Source organism: Neopelma chrysocephalum, unplaced genomic scaffold, assembly GCF_003984885.1.
Source record: "Neopelma chrysocephalum unplaced genomic scaffold, ASM398488v2 Primary Assembly neopelma1_73, whole genome shotgun sequence".
In the NCBI taxonomy this organism is placed as follows: Eukaryota; Metazoa; Chordata; class Aves; order Passeriformes; family Pipridae; genus Neopelma; species Neopelma chrysocephalum.
In genome coordinates this window covers 139812-159296 of record NW_020897733.1, presented here as the reverse complement: position 1 = coordinate 159296, position 19485 = coordinate 139812, and the positions used below count along the sequence as shown (strand labels likewise).

General features: G+C 43.5%; 1 protein-coding gene across 3 annotated transcripts in view; it reads right to left on the bottom strand.

Annotated features, from left to right (window-relative positions):
* Positions 1-19485, bottom strand: part of MAMLD1 (mastermind like domain containing 1) — an 85790-nt gene that overhangs the window by 31327 nt on the left and 34978 nt on the right. For all 3 annotated transcript variants that reach the window (XR_003534851.1, XM_027687083.1, XM_027687084.1), the window contains exon 2: positions 4979-6685. Coding sequence is in view for 2 of the 3 variants with exons in the window: in XM_027687083.1 (XP_027542884.1) it covers positions 4979-6685 (1707 nt within the window). In the remaining variant the exon portion in view is untranslated. The remainder of the gene's footprint in view (positions 1-4978; positions 6686-19485) is intronic.

The window sequence follows — 19485 nt, the reverse complement described above, 5'->3', positions numbered from 1 at the left end:
GAAGAGAAGAGAAGAGAAGAGAAGAGAAGAGAAGAGAAGAGAAGAGATACTAGCAGAACTTCATTGAAAGTGGCTTTAAAAATAAGTTTGACACTTAAAAGAAAAAGGATGAGGGATTGAAACTGCAGATGAAATGTGGCCTTTACTTTTGGTCTTATTAATAATACATGATACTACAGCTGCTTTATGTGTTAGCAAGACTCCTTGTGACATCTTGGAAATCCCAAATAAACCACGATTCTTCCCTGTACTTGCAAGAGGACTGTATGTACCCAGATGCTGTGGGCTGTGTTCTCTGCTTTTCCAAACTTTTCATCAACCTGCATCAGAGCTTCTAAAGTGCTGCTGGATCAGAATGGTCTCATCTAACAGCCACAGTGCACTGACTTTTCACGGGCAGAAATAACTTCACATAACATATGACACCCAGGAATTAGTCTGTGGTATTACCATTTCTGTTTATATTAATAAAAGCTGTATTTTGTATTCCATTATATTTATTTAACCTTTGACATCTAAGCTCTGGGTCAGTTTGCTCTTCATAACAGTGTGTTTCTTCTTCAGTTTTGTTTCTATGTTTTGAGAACTCATGGTCAGAAACAAGATTTTTTGTTCAATTCCCCCCCCAGTATATTTAATCTAGCTCAGGGGTTTTGGTGTTTCTCTGCAACCTACAATTTACTCTTCCAACTCAGTTAATGTATTGCTGCTTTCACCACAGTTAAAGAAACACTTTGCTTTTCAAAGGTTTTTTTAGTCTTCAGCATATTCTTCACTATCTCACATACAGTCCACATGTAGTAAAAACACAGCCACTTTTACTGCAAATAATATTAGTTTTCTCTGTGTCTCTCTCCTATCATTTTTTCTCTACCGTCATTTTTGGCGATGGAGATGAAACAAATATACCCTTCACTGACAATCCAGCGTGCAACTCTCTGGTTGTCAGCAGGAATGCGGAGAGCTCTAAGAATAGCACAAGTTCCTACCACGCAAGAGGAGCTCAGAGAAGCACAGCGTGTCCCACCCAGACAATGGCTGTTTATTACCTACATCCCCCCAGCATAACAACCTTTTTGGCTGTGTTTTGGTTCTCAACATTTCACACACAGAGCAGTGGGCAATGCTGCCCTCCTTCCCAGGACTACCAAGTTTTCACTCAGATCAATACGGGCTTGGAAAGGGAATTGCCACCCAAAGGGTTTATTTTATTCCAGCCTGACTTCAACTGCAAAGATCACCAGCTTGTTTTGCTGCCTTCAGGGAGGAGGGGATCCCTCCTTTCCCTGCACAGAGCCCTCAGTCTGCTCTCACACCGGAGGGAGTAACAGAAGAGCTCTTCTGGGAGCAGGCGTGTTGTATCAGCATTGCTGAAGGCAGAATTGGGCCCAATGTATCTGACTTGCCAGAATAGGAGATCTGCAAGTACAAACTCTATTTAAACATGAAAATCAGGGAGATGCCCAACTATTCAACCTGCCTGGGCAAATGCAGCTTTTCACGCACTCAGAAACAGCCAATAAAGTCAAGTGGCGAAGCTTAAGCCCGAAAACTGCGTATGATAGTTCTGGAGACTATCTTTGACTCTCTGGCATTTACTACCATCTTTATATAGGGGATTTACGAGTCCAGACCTTTGAGTACAATTTCACTCACAAGCACCAGTCCTAGAGGAATAAAACTAAAACCTGCCCTTACCCAGGAGAGCAGCGTGAGCCTTCACGCTGTCCCACAATACAAACTGTCAGCGCCTCCATCAATACCCATCAATGCTCAACAATACAGACACAGTGCTTCAGATGGGGGCAGATTAGCCCCTATCAGATTTACCAGTTGTCCAGGCAATACAGGATCTGGGACACAGACTGATTACACTTAAGAGATAGGTCATTAACTACAGGAATGGTAGAGCTGTGAGGCACCAGGAGTAACCCCCCACTTTTGGAATGTGGAGTCTTTGCTTTAATATGCATTTAAACAACAGCAAAATGCTCATTCCGGGTCTATGTCCTGGCTGCTCCTCTCTTCCCCATGTTGCTGTGCCTGCTACAAGGATCAAATTTCATGGTTTATTGTTCTCCCTCCAACTGGCCACCATCCACATTCTTGCTCTGTACAAAGCTGCACCTCTCGCTCCAAAGAAGAAAGTACTATGCCTTCTTTTTATAAATTTTAGTCACATTTGCAAACACACACACAGAGTAAGGGGATGACATTTAAGCACTAAACAACATTCCAAGGAATGCTGTTATTTTTCTCTGAGAAAATTTCTCTGAATGAGGCTAAAAAAGGGCAATTTTCCACTGGAAGGCTACTAATTTCTGAGATGAAGAAGTTGTTTCCCCTGCCTCCTGAATCTTTAACATTTTGCCTTTTAACCAAACAACTGCTCTGTGTTTGAAAAGTCCTACTCATCACCTGCCTCAGGAGAGAATTGGCACTGAGGTTCCGCAAAGCTCAAATTCAGCTCTGGGTACACTGCTGGAAAACAAACCACAGTCACCAGGCTACTTCACTATAATGGAGTAAAACTGGTGCACAGCAGGTTGGGCCCAAAATTCAGTATCAATCTCTCAATGTAAATAAGAAATCTATTGCAGACAAATGACAGATCCCCATGCTAGATTCCAAGAAACGTAGCAAGTAGCTCAGACTCTCAAAGATTCCTACCTACAATAATTTTCCCATGTAATTTTTCTTTTAATTCAGCACTCAGGATCCATTTCCTTCTATGAGATTTGCAGTGAAGTTATCAAAATCTTACAAAATGCTCCACTCCTGAACATCCACCATCTTTCTTCGGCAGCTCAACAGACTGTAAAACTGAAGCACTGTCATCTGGTGTGTAATTACTGTAATAAGTCTTCCCTGTAAAACGAGGGAGGCACCATAAGCTTACCTAACTAGTCTGAAAATGTAAAATGCTCATCACCTGTAATCATTGTCTTAACTGTCCTTGATCTTTACTGATAGCAGCCAGCTTAGAATAACTCTGTCTCTGACAGTGAGAATCAGCTGAAAATGCAGCATAGGCAGAGTACCAGGAAAGTTGCTGGAAGAAGGACTATTTTGGCCAATTAGACAGAAGCTGCATGAATTTTTCTCCCCTGTTCTCCCCCTCCCCCCCCCTTTTTTTTTTTGCTAATCAGTTATGTAGGGGGTTCAGAGGTGGTTCAAATGCAAAGCAGGGAAAACTGGGGCATAGGAAACCTCAGGAATCCAACAGGGATATTGCAACTCCACAGACTCAGTGGTGGAGCCAAAAAAAATGCTCAAAGGTTATGGATGCTCAAAAGTGATCATGTTACTGTGGTTAACAACTTACTAGCCCTCATCCAAGATGCAAAAAACCATTGTAAATGTGTTTCTTCACTCACACCTGCCTCCAGAGCAAAACATCTGGTGGGCAATAATTAGTGAAACTGCTGCACTTTGCTCCTTTTCCATGGCATGTCCATCCATACATCTAGATTCCAAAGCAGCAAGACCCTCTACTGTGTGTTTAATTTGGGTCCCACTGAACACAAACAGGGTCCTCACGCGCTTAAAGCAACAAAAATGCTCCAGGTCTTTGTTTAATTAGGGCCTTATATTGATAACCCTTTGAAGTGCAGTATAGATGCCATATTGTTACCTGTTCTACATTTGTGTAACAAATTCAGCAAGTTATCACTTCTTCCCTGCTGCCTGTTTTAAGCTGCTGTACGAAGTGAGGGAGTACAACTTGGAAGAGAGTGAGTTGATCCTAAAGAGGCAGAGTGGAAATGCACCTCATTGATTTACCACCAAGAAGCTGACATTTAGTAACTACCCCCTTATTTCTCATTGCTATCATAGGACAAGGTAACACCAAGTCACCTACACTGAAGAACTCCACCTCCATAAGAACCAGTCACTTAGCAAGGAAGGAGAGCAAAGAAACACCAGCTCTGGAGTGCATTCCCCAGTTTAGCCCTCACACGGATCCCAGCAGAGCTTCAGAGATCAGTCTCTGGTTTGCTGGGAGAGAGGTGTCTCAGTCCTTCCCAAGGAGTTGATGGAGGGCCTCTGTGCACAGCTAAGAAGCCTGGAGGACTCTGCTTACAAAGTTCTGGTTCGCCCTAACAAGGTCCTTGGTTTGGTGGTGAGGTTCAGTGTTCCCAACTGTTCTTCCCAACAAAAAGACAACTGTTTATTCCTCACACCCAGGCTGCTCTCAGACTGACTCCCCAAGCCCTTCCGTGCTCCCAAGTCCCCGTTCACAGTACATGTCTCTTATCTGGGGTAGTAGCAGAGTCACACCTCTCTGTGAGTCTCAGGGAGAAGGTGGCTGGAGAGAAACCAGGGCTGTGCCTCCCTTCTGCCAGCTGCACTTTCGCATTTACCAGCTCGATTGGTATCGCAGATCACCATGGGTGGGGAATGGCCCTCATCCAAAGCAGGGAATGGCTTCTGGCAAATGCCAGTAACAGGTATTTCAAGTCTGCCTCTTTGCTATTCGGGAGCTGTACTGTTTGACCTGCTGTCCATGAAGGACATATTTTAACTTCACTTCTCACCCCACCTGATCTTTTCTAGCCTCAGAAGCATAACGCGGATATGAATTTGTTGAAGGGCACTAAGATAAAAAGAAGATATTCCCACTGAAAGGATGACAGGAAAAATGCAATGAGAGTATCTCTACAGCTTATAAGTTCTATAAGAATATCACCTATACACATAAAAGAAAATTATTTTAGTGATATGAAATGTGCATTGCCTATTAGCACAAAGTTCTCCACTGGGCTAGAAGAGACAATGCATGGAATTACAGTATATTACAACTGAAAAAAATAAAGTTACTCTGATAACACCAGAACCTTGTTATTGCCTTGTCCATGTATACACTGCACACACCCCAGAAGTTTAGTGACGTCACATTTCAAAGGAAAGTAAAAATAAAAAATAAATGACTCAATATTTTCACAGCAGCCATATAAGACAGAAGAGATGTTCTCACCTGTCTGCTCTGAGATGGCAGCGTGGCAGGCTGCATCTGTCTCTGCACCCGATGTGGCTGCATCAGCTGCCGGAACTGCTGCTGGAGAAATTGGCTGTTGTTGGTCTGCTGGGACTGCTGTGTGGCTGGAGACTGCTGCTGCTGCTGCTGCTGCTGGAGATAGTGAATGAGAGACTGCTGTCCTTGCCCTGCTGTCAGAGGGGACATCTTTTGAGTAGCTGACTCTGAGGCAAAGTGAGACAGCGGTTTGGTGTTATTGAAAGAAAACTGGTCTTGGTTAACAGGGCTCTCATTCACCAGACCTGGCTGTAAGCTACTGGATGGCTGCTGCATAATTATGTTCATATTTTTGGTCTGGTTTGTAGTCATTGATTTAAAAAGCGAGTTCTGCATACTTGTGGGGTTGCTGGTGGGAGTGATGTTAGAGATTAATGTACCTTGAGGACTGAAAGGCTGCTGATGCAGAGCTGGGCTTGACAGCTTTTCTGGCCTGTATGGTGGAGAAGGTCCAGTATTTGTGGAGGCCATGCTGGCAACCATGTTGTTCTGTGGACTTTTAATGTTGTTGGCTGGTAAGCTGGCTGCTGTCAGGGCAGGCAGCATGGAGCTCTGCGGGCTGAAGGGCTGCTGGTTCAGAGCCGGACTGGAATGCTTCTCAGATACGTAAGGAGGAGAGGGGCCATTGGATGGGGTGTTGCTGGAAGTCATGCTTGAAAGCAGAGCGTTCTGAGGACTCTGAATGTTGTTTCCTGGTAAATTATTAGCAGGCATGCCAGACACCATGACATTTTGAGGACTGAAAGGTTGATGGTGTGGGGATGATCCTGCCCTGTAAGGCGGAGAGAGACCAGGAGGAGACATAGTTGGCCAGCTGGGAGCCTGTACTTGTTGCTTAGTACCAGACACCTGCTTGCTTGCTGCCAGCTGCTTTAGCTGCTGAGCGTGCCAGTTGGAGCTGGGCATGTTGGGCAGGGGTACTGGAAGCATCGGTGGCGGCTGGTTCTTGCTCTGAGCTGCTGTAGAGATGGGCGATGCAGCAGGTTTGTTCGAGGGAGGAACTTGGAAGTTAGCTCCAGCAGACGATGGTCTCATCTGAGGAGATCCTCCACTGGCTGGATTGCAGCCCGGAGAAAAATCTTTGTTAGCAACATGGTTCTCCAAGTGTGAAGTCTGTGGGGAGGACTTTGGAGTGGTACTTATGCTTGGTTGAGAATGACTCAGACCAAGCGGATCTTCAGCCTTGCTGCACAAAATCTTCTCCAGATCCAGGTCATTGGGAGAAGGATCAGGCATTTTCGTCAGCTCTTCCAGCAGATCTTGCAGCTCTTGGTCCACAGACTGTAAGTTGTTTCCTTTCTCGTCGTAGTGGACAATGTTGTTGGTTTGCCCTGCTATTGACCCCTTCTGATTTATTTCCGTGTTGGGTGCCACGGAAAATGGGGAGCCAATGCCACCTCCATTCATGTGATTGTTTTCCAGGAGCACCGGATGCCCCGTGACTCCCAGGGAAGAAGCGCCGTGACCGGTGGAGAACGGAGAACTTTGCATTTCTGGACACGCCACGTTGGGATTGGCACCCTGGCCCATGGCAAGGTTTACGTCATCGAGACAAAGTCTTTTACTGTCATTTGGGAAAATGACATCAGGCACGCCACTGGAGGCAGGAGAGCTGTCATCTTCCAGTTTTCTTTTAATGGATCCCTGTAACTGTGGAAATATAAAAGCGAGAAGAAAGGATCCATTATTGACCTTATTCTGATGTGTGCTGAAGTCCACACTGCAACACTGGGTTGGAGATAAAAAAAATCAAATCATACAATTAAAAACCCAGTCATGTGAGGCAAATTCAATCAGGATTTAAATGGGTGCTACTTCACTGAAATCAAAAGAGTTATAATCAGACAAAGGCTAAATCTCATGTGTTGGCCTTAAAACAGATGTTAAAGCTATAAAACACTGTCTGTCATGTGAACTGTAATAGAAGTTTTTTAAATAGTTTCTATTTCAATTAAGACATTATACTCCCTGCATAACAAACATGCCAACATTTTTATGGTAACATTTTTTAGGTCTAAGTGGTAGATCTGAATGAAACCCTGGACTGAATTTAGTGACCTTCTGCCAGTGACTTGGATTAAATTCAGACCTGAGACAACTAAATTGTTTTACATTCTTTATAGGCAGAACATCTGAAATAACTGGCATACTTTCTAAACAAACCAAAACAAAACAAATTCTCAGCTATCTATCTAAACAGACTTTCCAGCTTCCTAATCACAGATGTTTTAGATTCCAGAAAGAGTAAATAACAGCTAAACTCCTTAATTTTTGTTTATTCTTCTAAGTCTAAGGCATTGTGGGCTTTGCTCCTTTGAAGGATTGCCACTCATTCATAAAAATGGATGTGTTTTCAAAACACCATTATATAAATATCTTCATCTACAAGACATGGTGGAGTTGTAAATCCACAAATCTTAGGGAAAAGAAACCTGCCTTCTACACACAAAGAAAGTGAAACTGAAAACAACACTTCTCATACTAATGCAGCACATGGTACTCTCTTCCAAATAGAATCATCCATGGCTTTCAGTTTTAACAAGCATGACCTGTATGTCACAGGATTAATCAGACATTAACATTGCTGCTTCAAGTTAAGGGAAATAAGAATTATGACCTTGTTTATCAATAGAGGGAGGCAGCATTTAGAAAAGTATCTGATCAGCAATGGGAAAACTAAAGAACAGTGGTTCCTCTAAGCCAGTTCACAGTAGAGCTTCTCCCAGCTCTGGGCTACCTTTCCAAGTGCTGCCAGTCATCTGGTGCCATCAAAAAAATTCACATCTAATAAGAGCTCATATCACCAGAGAAATCCCTCCCATCTAACCCCAGCATAACCAGACCCACTCTAGGGCTGCGCTGGATATGACCAATTTCTAAATTTTACACTACTTTTTAAACACATCACAGTTTTGCCTAAATCACTCCACAACTGGCAGCAACTTTGGTGCTCTCAGACAACAGTGTCACAGGATGTGTTGAGGCTGCAGGGCACAGGGTGGGTACACCATGTGTGGCTCCTTCTGCACTGTTCACATGAAGGTCACTGTGCAAACACCTACTGGCCACCCCTAAACTCAGTCTAGCTTCAGCCAATCGCCCACAAATGTATATTGTTCTGACATGGGAACATGGGAGAGCTGCCTGGTGGCTCACTCAGCTGAACTCACACCAGTGCCCTCTCATCACTCATTTCTTAATTGGTGGGCAGAGGGACCATGGCAGATTTGTGCCTGCAGTTGCTTAGGCTGTAGATGCAGTTTGGGGTTAGTATTGGACATTGCCATGCTGGTATCCAGCTTACACAGACATTTGAAGGAGAGTGAAAGAATACATTTGTTCATGACCATCATGGCAAGTCTGCAGATTACTGATCAGCTTTTAGGAGGAGTTCATCTACCCTCCACCAACAGACACAGCAGCTTTGGCATTAGGGCAGAGACCTTTTCACATAGTTATTTTCTCTTTAGTCCCTAAGAGTTATCCCTTATGGAGTTGCTTGAACATGGGCTGGGCTCAAAAAACACTGGAGAGTTGATTCCAGTGCCTCTTTGGGCAGCAGTGCTGGGCAGGGTTGGGATCCCTGCTCTGGGAGAGACTGTCCCTGCACCACAGCCAGACACTGCTGAACCATCAGCCATTTGCTTACTCCTCTGGGCTGATGAGGCCAAAATTTGCTTAGCTTTAGGAAATGGAACAAGGCCTAACTCTTCTCCCAAGTGTTAGTCTAATGATGGATGAAATTGTTTTCCTTCATTTTCTTTGCTAAAACTAAGCCAGGGTTGCATGTTTCAACAGATGTTGCCCTGCGTAGGCTGAAACATGTTGGTAGAGCATAACTACATATATTTAAAACCCAGACATGTATAGAGAATCTTTACAGGGGCTTCACACATCCAAAACAAACACAGTGCGTTCCCAAGTTGCACCCTGGGAACCTTCAGGCAGGAAGTGGTGGGGGATCTCCCACCCTTGGCCAGCTGACATGCTGGCATGCATGTCCTTGCCAGCTCTTCCTTTGCCATAGGACATTCCTGTGCTCTGAGTTACTGGGGAAAAATGTGGGCTTTCTAAACGCTCTGGAAAATAGTTTTTTAACTGTTGCACTGGGGAATAAATGTGATGGGAAAACAAAACTCCATTTCCCCAAGACTATTACTAGATATAAACAGATAAAATAAGGCCATAGCTTTCAGATGGCATGGGCATTCCAAAACTGGGATAGGACTTTTAAATAGGATGCTGTTGCTTAGCCCTCCTGAGAAGCCTGGCTGTAAGAGAGGGAGGGAAATTCACTGTGTGTCATGTTCTCTTGAAAATCAAGACTCCTGTTTCCCAGGTGAGTATTTGTAGAAGGACCATAAAATCCGAAAGACCAATTTCTCCCAATGCAGGCAGATATAACTCCACAGAATTTAGTAGCACTGCTTTGCTTAAGACAGATTTGACTACAGACCCAACTTGTGAGAAAAAGATAACTCTCCTTAAAGCAACTAAACAAATCACAGAATAATTTTGGTTAGAAGGGACACCTGGGTGCCATCAGCCCTCTGCTTCAAGCATATCACCAATGAAAAAAACAGACAACAGTATTTCACCAGGCACTTAAGTATGAAGTATCCACTAGATGCAGAAATCCCTCCTTGGGCTGGCTGAGAGGTTGGTTTCAGCGTTCCCCACGGACACCCAGGTGGTTGTTACTCCCACACAGCACCCTCGGGGCTGGTGCTGGCTGTGAGGAGCCAGCAGTTTCCTGCCCAGCTCCCAGTGACTGCTCCCCATGCACGTGCTGCTGTGGCAGCCCTGACCAGTGCAGGGGACAGCAACACAGTTTCATGTTACTGGGACACAGCCTGGCTCAGACAGGCCAACCACAACAGTGGCAGGAGAGCATCACCAAGGCACTACAGCTTTTAGAACCAGGAGCTCATGACCTCACTAACTCAAGAAGCTGCTTGTTGCAGAACATTCAGGCAGTATTCCCAGACAACTCAAGACCACCTCTTTAAAGCCTATCTTTTTGTAAACTCTTCCCTTACCAAAAACATTTTTACTATCCATTTTCTTCATCTGGCCCCAGATTCCACAGGAAGGAGCCAATTTATTCCAACCCTTTCTCCTTTTTTTTCAAGAGGGCTTACACAATTTGACAAAATCAACAGAAAGGAGAAGAGCACCAAAACATGTTCTTCCCCTTTCTCTGTTGATTAGTATATTGGCCAGCTGTTTCAAACTGAATACCTGAGAAGTGAAGAGAAATATTTTAGAAATGCATCACACACTCACACACATACTCCTAAGCTGGCTTGAGGCTGCCTATAGCTCAGTATGGGAAAGCTTCATTCAGATGTGCAAGCAAGGACGAAGCAGACAAGCAACAAAGGGGCTCTTGCGACCTTGTCAAAATGCATTAAAATGCACTGGCATGCACAAGCTAACTTCTGTTTGGGAATACCTGGGAAACAAAGGCAGGCCCCCGATTCGGGGAATATCCGATTATGAGTTCTCCATTATCTCAGGTTTGCTTTTAGAAGTGAAGAGTGCCACGATCCCAGCACTACTATCCTCTCTAAACCAGCAGGCTTTCTTTCTGGGAAAGACCCGAGTCACACAGGAGTAGCCCTGTTAGCTCGCAGTGGCAGCACAACCAGAATAAATAATAACTGTTTACGCTGCTCTGTCCACGGAAGCTGTACAGCTGTGGTTACAAACAGCTAATTTGTCACATGCTCCCAGTCCACACAGAACTGATTCCCTCCGTGTGGGCAGAGTGCTCCACAGGCTCCTCTTGTGCAAGGAGGGAAAGGCAGACCTGGCAAGAGAAACCAGTCCTTGGCTGTGCCCTGCCCGAGGCTGGGCTCGCTGGGCCTGCCCGCTCGGGTGACCTTGGGCTTCAGGCACCTTCCAAACTTAGGAGGTGGTGCTGGCCTTGAGTAACTTACTATTACTCAACAAAGGGAGAAAGGAAGGTGGGAAGTGACAAAAACTGAAGCAGAGAGAAAAAATGGTTAATAAATACCCACTGTGGTGGTTCCACTGGATTTTAATAACCAACCAAAGGGGCACCTCTGGACTAGTTCCCTGCCTGGCCAGCACTCAGACTTCCTCCTCTCTTAACACATCAGCTGTCCTCAGCTGCCACCCCAGCACTCCCTGTGATCCAGGCTGCCCCATGGCCCTCCTGCCAGCTCCGTTAATTCTCCACCTGTCACTCACACCTTCACCTGCAGGTGGGAATCGCGGTGAAAGGAGCAACCGCATCCTGCACCAGAGTCTCACTTCTCCAGCCCCACAATGATTCCCCCTTCCACCAGAAGATTCCTATTTAGGTCAAGATAATGCAGAAATGAGAGAGGAAAAATGTTAGGCAAGGTATTTCTGTGTCTCCTCCTGGTGCCTGCAGCCTGTCAGCGAGTCAAGCCTTGATTTATGGCGACTGCAAGGTGCTGACTATTGATCTGCACCACCCCACCCCACTCACTGCCACGGACAGATCCAACCTACAGCAGTGATTCCCACACCTACGCAGCCACTCCAAGCGAGAACTGAGACCAGGGGGATGCTGCCGTCCGCATCCCCCCTCAGCAGCTGGTCCACCTGCCCCTTGTCCAGCATCACTGCTGCAGACTCTCCTGATTTAATAAATCCAATTTTATGGATCTATGACTGGGATATCCAGAATGGGAGTCAGATAACCTTCTTTCACTAGCAATCTCAAGACTCCTGTACCTCTTGGGAAACCCCAGGTGTTGGCTTTTCTGTTTACTTGATTGAAGAAAAGAGAGATATGATGGTAAAAGGAGATGGGGCAGGTGGGGAAAACATCAGTCTCACCACAGATCCTGGGATTCCTAATGTGGCAGCTTTGCCTTTCAGAGCAAAACACCTGGGAAATCCAGTTCACCAACAGGCTGCTAAGATCTGGCATATCTGAATTATTTTGACAGAGAGAGCACGTTTAATTTTTCTGGAAGGGCTGAGGAAGGCAAAAGCTTGAGATGAGTAGAAGTCTTCTTTTTTCCCCAGTATTTTCTCAAGGCATACTGCAAACTGTTTTTACTCTCTGCAAAGTATAAAACCTGAGTCTAAGATTTGCTCAACTGAACTGACCAGAGAATCTATCACTCTCTGTCTCTTTCAAACACTAGACACTGCCAAAACTGGAAGTATGTATTTGCCAGAGGCAAACTGTTTGCAGCATTCAGCGATCAAGACTCCAGCCTCTGTGGCTTCAACAAGCTTCAGCGAGACCTATCTGCCCATCAGCCCAAAATGTTTCTATCTGTTCTGACAAAAACAGTCATGCAATGAGAAAATGGAACTGGCAATTTTCCATATAAAACAAGAAAACTTCACAATTTTTTCTCCTGTGCCTTAAATTCACAGTTTGGAAAGTTTTGTGCTCTCTGTTGCTCATTTATCCACACTCTAGATAGATTTTAGTGTCCTACTAATCTTTGAGGACAGTTTGTGAAAAAGAGGTGAGAATGTGCCTGTGTGTTTGACGGCTGAAAAGTGGATCTGATATAATATTACCTCTTAAACGGCAGCAGTTACTTGCAGACGTGCTGTGTTGGGTAACAGGCTGGCTTGCACGTGAACAGCAAAGCCCAAACGCTCATGGGCAACGATCCCATTCCACTACAGCAGGACCTGACACTGCAATAAGTGCATTTAGCACATCTGCAAGTTTCTGCTCCTGCATGCTGGCTGCAGTTTGGTAACAGACACTCACATTATATACCTGAATCCGAGAAAAAATGCCTCCTGCCAACCAGTGAGCAGCCAAAGCAGTACCTAACCAGGGGGAACATAAACTGTGCTTTATCGAAGTCACATCTCAGCCTACAAGGAGAACTCAAGGAGGCTCAAGCAATTAAAACTACCATTCACTTTCTCCACACCAAGATTAAACATAAGCTAAAATCACATTCTTCCTACTGCTTTAGGCTGTTTGACCCTTCTGATTTCAAGCGATTTCAGCATGGATGGACATAAAGTTGTCATTTCACATTGTCAGGAAAGAGATCACACTGTGATTCCAAGCTACCAGAGACGTGTTGCAGTGTGCTTATAAAAAACAATTCCCCGGTTCCTCAGCTAAGGAGTGCTAGAGTAGAGTCTGCTTTGGGGTCTGTCAGGTAGTTTTAGGTTGGAAAGGTGGCAGATCCATTTATAATGAGGTGTGGTGGTGGAGAAAGGATTACGAATAGGGAAAATTCACAGGGTGGATTTCCTTCTATTCATCATGCTCATAGAAACAGGCAACTGGACAGGAGGATGTAGGAAGAGGAACCGGGGATGTAAGCAGTCACTTTAACCATGAAAGGATATTGGTTCTTAACTAGCTTGTATGCATTATGCGGATTATTTTTACCTGACACTAGAGCTTCTCCCAATTTCTAATTTACAGTGGTAATATGAAATCTGCCATCTTTAAAACAAATATATTAAAAAGGATTCAAAACTGCTACTTAAGCTGTGCACACATAAAACACCTCCTAAACACTGCTGCTACATTAGTAGAATTTGATCTCCCATCAGCACACATCAGTTGACTTGATAGGAGTGTGCTGTGATCCTTTGCCCCATTACTGTCACCACTCATTGAGATCTTCTCCAGTTATTCCCCCAGTAAATCAGGGACCTCAAGCTGCGTTAAAAGAGGAAAAAAGAAAACAAGGTGTGTGCTTTGCCTTAATAAATTCCATGCTCCCTGTTGTGAGTGCAAAGCTGTAGGAACCAGCAGAGCTGTGTGCACCACTGGGGTCTGGGCTGACAGACACACCTGTGTGTCGCCAGAGACCACCACATGAGGTTTTGCTCCCTTGCACAGTGGCTCCAGAGCTATGATCAATCCCCTTTTCCCGTGACACCGCTACAGTACAACAGGTCTCTTGTTTGACTGTTAAATATATGTGAACTTCTAAAAGGTGACTGCGGCCCTGGCCGTTTAGCTGGTAAGCACAAAAATCCCGAAGATCAAACGTCATGACTATACAAAACTGGAACGATGTGATCTTACAATAAGCTTAAACCACAGAAACTAACAGGAAATTCAACCTGGACTACTATGAGCCTAAGGTAAATTTCTAAAATTTCTAAATTTTAACAAAAAATTAAAGGGAAGAAAATACTTTTTCATACTGATTTGTGTGAATGCATTTATGCTCATAATGACAGACATATGTGTGATCTATATCGTGCTTTAAACTGGAACAACTGACAGGCTACAGAGCAGCAAGTTTGTGAACAAGCTTTTTCTAATTACCTTTTTGTAAAATTACAGGAAACATCACTAATGTTCACATGAAGAGATCAGTGTAGGACCAGTTCCAAGGAGAAAAAAGACACAGCCAAGAATATACCTATTTTGCCATCCCACACAAGCCAGCTGCATGCAAGAGACCAAGTAACCTTCACTGCAAAGAAAAAAGAAAAAAAAATCCAAACCAGCAGCATTGCTACTTTTCAGGTCAGACAGAATTACCAGACTCATTTCGGAGGCACCAACAGAGATCTGCCCTATCAAAACAAATGTTCAGAGACTTCCCATCTTGTCTTTCCTTAGCAATTCGTCTGCTTTCAGTATTAACGGCACTGCTAAAATGGAAATTTTTCCAGGAGAAAAATTGCTGTTCACAAATGGATCTGGAGGAACAGGACTACTGCTTGCTCCTGTGTTGTGCTGCTAGCAGGAGATCTCTGTACAGATGCCTCGCAATTAGTCATCTGAAGACTTACAGCAATCGCGTCACACATATTGTTTGGCTGTAACTTCCACGTTCCATTTAATGACAAGTGTTATTAACTAGACAGCTGAAGACAGAACAAGTTCTCTGCCTCTTGGTTTTAAGCTGTAGTGCAAGAGCATTTCTTTCCTATCTGGCTATAAATCAAGATCAATCTTAGACTCAACGCCTTTCTATCAGTATTACCTCATCTTACCTCAGTTTTAATACCAGCAGTATTGTTTTATATCTTTTTTTATAGTCCATTAATTTCAAAGTCCTGTGGAACACTTTGCAGTAATTTTGTAGACTACATTAATTTCTCATGGCAATAGCCAGGCTGGAGAATTGCAGCTCCTCTCCACTAAGCAAAAAGTGATGTTTTTGCTACTTGGGTCTCCCAGGATTTGTAAGATATTTTTCTCTTCTCTTTTTCATCCCCTAACACTGGCACAGTTATGCAATGACCACAAGTAGAAGAAACAGGCTGTACATGTTCCTAAATTATAAGGTAAGTTTACCATTTACTACATAACCAGATAAAACCCAGTTTGACACTTTTTTCTCTGCTACATACTGCATTATTTTTTAAAATCTCAGAAGGCATACTCCTGCAGTCTTACCAAACTACTGGTGCCATTTTGTCAAAAGGTATGGTTGGGGAATTAACAGCCCGGAGGCAAAGCTTTCAATTAGGTCAAAACTAGGGACAAAAAGCTCTGAAATTCACAGAACAGTAAGAAACAATGGGATTTCAGTCTGGAAAAAAAGGGGCATTTTTGTTCCAATAGCTGAAGTACTAACACTTACTCTCCCAAAGAATAATAGGTCCAACCTCCCCTGTGTGGCTGCACCCAAATGCTACCACCAGTCTCCTTAGAGCTGCCAGTCCAGTGCCCTCCTGCTGACTGTCTGTACTGGAAAGTGATGCCTTACTGCATCCAGAGCTCTCCTCTAGGCTTGGTGGGGACCTAAACATTTAAAAGAGCAGTTTGAGGCTTCTCATAAGTGCTATCAGAAACTGGAACACAACTCTTAAGACGGATGGGACAAATGGGCAAGAAAAGGAAATGTCCTGAAGCTCCTCTCCTGCCCTTTGTAGCCTTCTGGATGTTCCTCTGCCTTTCAGAAAATGAAACAATAAGCAGGATATTGATTAATACAAAACCAAAAAACCAAGCCTCACTTAGAGAAAAAAAGATGAATCTAGTGAGTGACCCACTAGGTGTAGAGAGAAGTCTGCATACAGACAGAAGCAGAAATGTTTTGTAAAGCAGAAGAGTGAATATTTAATTTGTTTCTCACTACTTCCTTTTATCCCACCGCTTTCATCTCTATTCTACCTAGCACCTCCACAATTCTCAGTGTGTATCAGCTGGAATAGGAACATTGTTCATGGGCAACATGGTGTTTGTACACACCTTTCCTCCTGGACCAGCACACAGCTCTTTGAACAGTAACTGTTACTTACCCAGGGACCTTTAAGGGCATTCTGCACATCAGTGTACTAAAAACCCCAAACCAAACACAGGCTCCACTGCAACACCTTCATCCTGTATAAAGCCATTGAAATCCTGGCCTCAATGAAATAAATCAGTTGGACTCGATGATTTTGGGTCTTTTTCAACCTAAATGATTCCATAAATATTTTGGGACAATGACTTCATCAGGGATGAGCGTTCACTCTTTGTTCATTTGTTATTATTAACTAAAGGAGTGAATTAAAAAAATGTACAGGAGTTGGAGAAATTCTCTCTAGCAGAATATGCAATGCCTAAGTTACTTGGGTTTTAACCAGAGAACCTCTCCACTTGCTATAGATACCAGTTCCCCTCTGTCCTAGAAGCAATGTTAATCACACATTCATCACTGCAAATTGACAACATAAATGCTGACTTGTGCAAACAATGTTAGAGAAAATAGTGTTCTTGCTGCAGAAGTGAATTACACAGCCTTTTAAGCTTTCTACACTTCTCAGTTTTATGTAAACTCTAATTTCTAAGGCTTTTGTTCTGCCTTGAAAGGTCACACAGTTGAAAGCTATGAAGCATAGCATGTGTTCCCACTGATATTAAAATACTGTTTACTAAATCATGCATATAAATGTAAAGAAGAAACTGTTTGCAACCTACTGCGTTAATAAGAGATGATTTATCAGACAACATGGTTCCAAGTATCAACATGTGGAATGTAAAGATCTGATCTTAATCACACAATGTGATTTTTTTGGGCTGTTTTTTGAAGCAAAGTGTCTGCATTGCATTGCAATCACACTGACTTCTGATGACACTGTATTTGACTGATTAAACTCTTAATCGTGCCAATGCTTAACTTCAGGAATACAAGTGGTCTTTTTAGATTCAAGCATATGATTGCACATTGCAAGATCAGGATTTCATTTGCATATTCAAATTGCAAAACTGCATCTTCCCTTTGTCTGTGTAAGGCCAACTATAGCGCTCCAAATGCTAAACAACCACCGTAGAGTTGGACAATATTTTTAGCATCTCTGTGGTGCGCTTCTATCTTTAGCTGCTGTGTTCACAAACAATCCCACAGGACACTGCATAGCTAACATAGCTCGGGCTCTTCACCACATTCCAACTTTTCTCCCAAAACACAGTGAAAGTGGACTATAAAACTCGTCAGTTCAAGACCTGCCAAAGTTTCCTTCAATGCATGGTCTCGAGCACAGCAGAACTATATCGAAGTCCTAAAACAATAAAACCTCAGAACATTCTACTCTGGAGTGGTGATGGAGCTTGCTGTGACTTCCTCCAGGGAAAATACAGCTCTACACTCCGAGTTTGCACTGTGCAGATAAATCAAGTAGGACAGCGAAGGATTTCTGCATGTTGTTTCCTAGCAGGATGTGCCCGTGAGTTCATGGCAAATTTCTGGTCAAAGCTTAACCCCGCAAGAGAAGTTAATAATTGAACTTGCCAAATCATCACAATTTCTAAACCCAACTGCGCCTTGTTTTTACAAAGGGGCATATTAAACCAGTGAGCCATTTTATTAGACTCATGCTCATGTAACAAAAACATGTGTTAGCTCTTGAGTGCCAAGTACCATCCTGGAGGGTTACCAATCCCTGATACAGACTTTGTAGCCAGACTGCAGTTATCTGTCATAACAAAGGAGGTAGTTTGGAATACACAGGATGAAGCACACTGCTCGGTTTGGGAATATTTTACGTGGTCCTGGTCTCTGTAAAACTCTAGGAAGATGTACAGCAGAGGGGCAAAAACAACCTTGAAACTTACTGCTGGCTGTAGTGGGTCTATCTTACGCAAGCCTCCTGGATGGCTGGAGCTTGTTCCTTAACTCCCTAGAGGAACTTTTGCAATGGCTGCAGCACCCCCAGTTCTGCTGTAGCAGCTGGGTCAAGTCTGAGTGCATAGGAAATGCTTTCAGTGTCATCTGCATGAGGCATTTGAGAACTACAGGGTTACCACAGAGAGAGAAAAGACTCATCGTGGGAATGGCAGTATTAATCAGATGATTGACCTTTGAAGCTTTGAATATGAAATGCTTTCCACACCGAGCTGGAGCTGCACATGGAGACAATATCTTGATTTACAGAGGAAGTACTGATAGAATCCTATATATCCTGTTAATGGTGAAGGGAAGGGAATCATGTAAAGGAACTATTCTTTTTCATTAAGTGCCTTAGCTGAGGTTTGCAGATGAGCCTAGACACTTGGCTCCAATTTAATTTCAAGGAGACAAGATAACCTGAAAACCTTAGAAAACCTTAGACCTTGTGAGTGCTTCACAAATGGGCTCCTCATTTCCACATTTCACTTATCTTCTCTCTCATTACTATATGCTATCAAACACCTGTTATTAAAACTCTTTAAATGATGATGGGACTTTCCAAACAAACTGTGTTCATTACTTCCTCTACCCTGCCACAGGTATGGCCATGTCTGGCAGGTGTGAACACTGGGGAAACAGCATCAGGGCAAGGCTGAGATGCACAGGAGGCAGTGGCCAGGCAGCAGCACACACTATGCACTATGTCTGCAATATTCATCTGCATTTCTTCTTTTTTTTTTGGTCAGAGTTATTTTTCCCTTGTAAGCATAGCACATGTTCAATCAAGAGCATCACAGTTATCTGTTCAAAGTGTTCACATTACATAACCTGAGCATCAGGTTAAGAAAAAAGAAAAAAACCTGCAGACACTTTGTGGGGTTTTTTGGGTTTGTTTGTTTGGTTGGGTTTTTTGTTGGTTTGTTGTTTTTTTTTTTCCCTGAGCCCTTTCTTAAAGGACTTAAACTTTCAAATGAGTAGGGGCTTTTCCTCCACGCAGAGCACAAGGTTGACATCCTAGGGTATGGTCCTCATCCCAGTAAGGGCTCCTTAACTGGGAACTGTGGGTTGCAAGACTTAGCCTTTGCTAAGAAACAACAGTATTACAGGAAAACTCACATATGCTTTTGAACATCAACAGTAAATCACCCTTCCATTTTCTAATACAGACACGGTGTCTGGAGTTGAGCAAACATATTCTTGAAAGGTCAGAGCACTTAAACTGTACATATCTAGTTTTGGATGAAAAAACCTGTTGCTGCCTTTTAGTTATGACATTTCAGTTTACCCACAAGAATTACTCTACTTCCCCTAAAAGTTTTCAAGCCCAAGAACATGCTCTTCTCCCAGTGTTGGAAAGTGAAGGCAAAACTCTTTTTCTATATTAATTTATCACAGCTG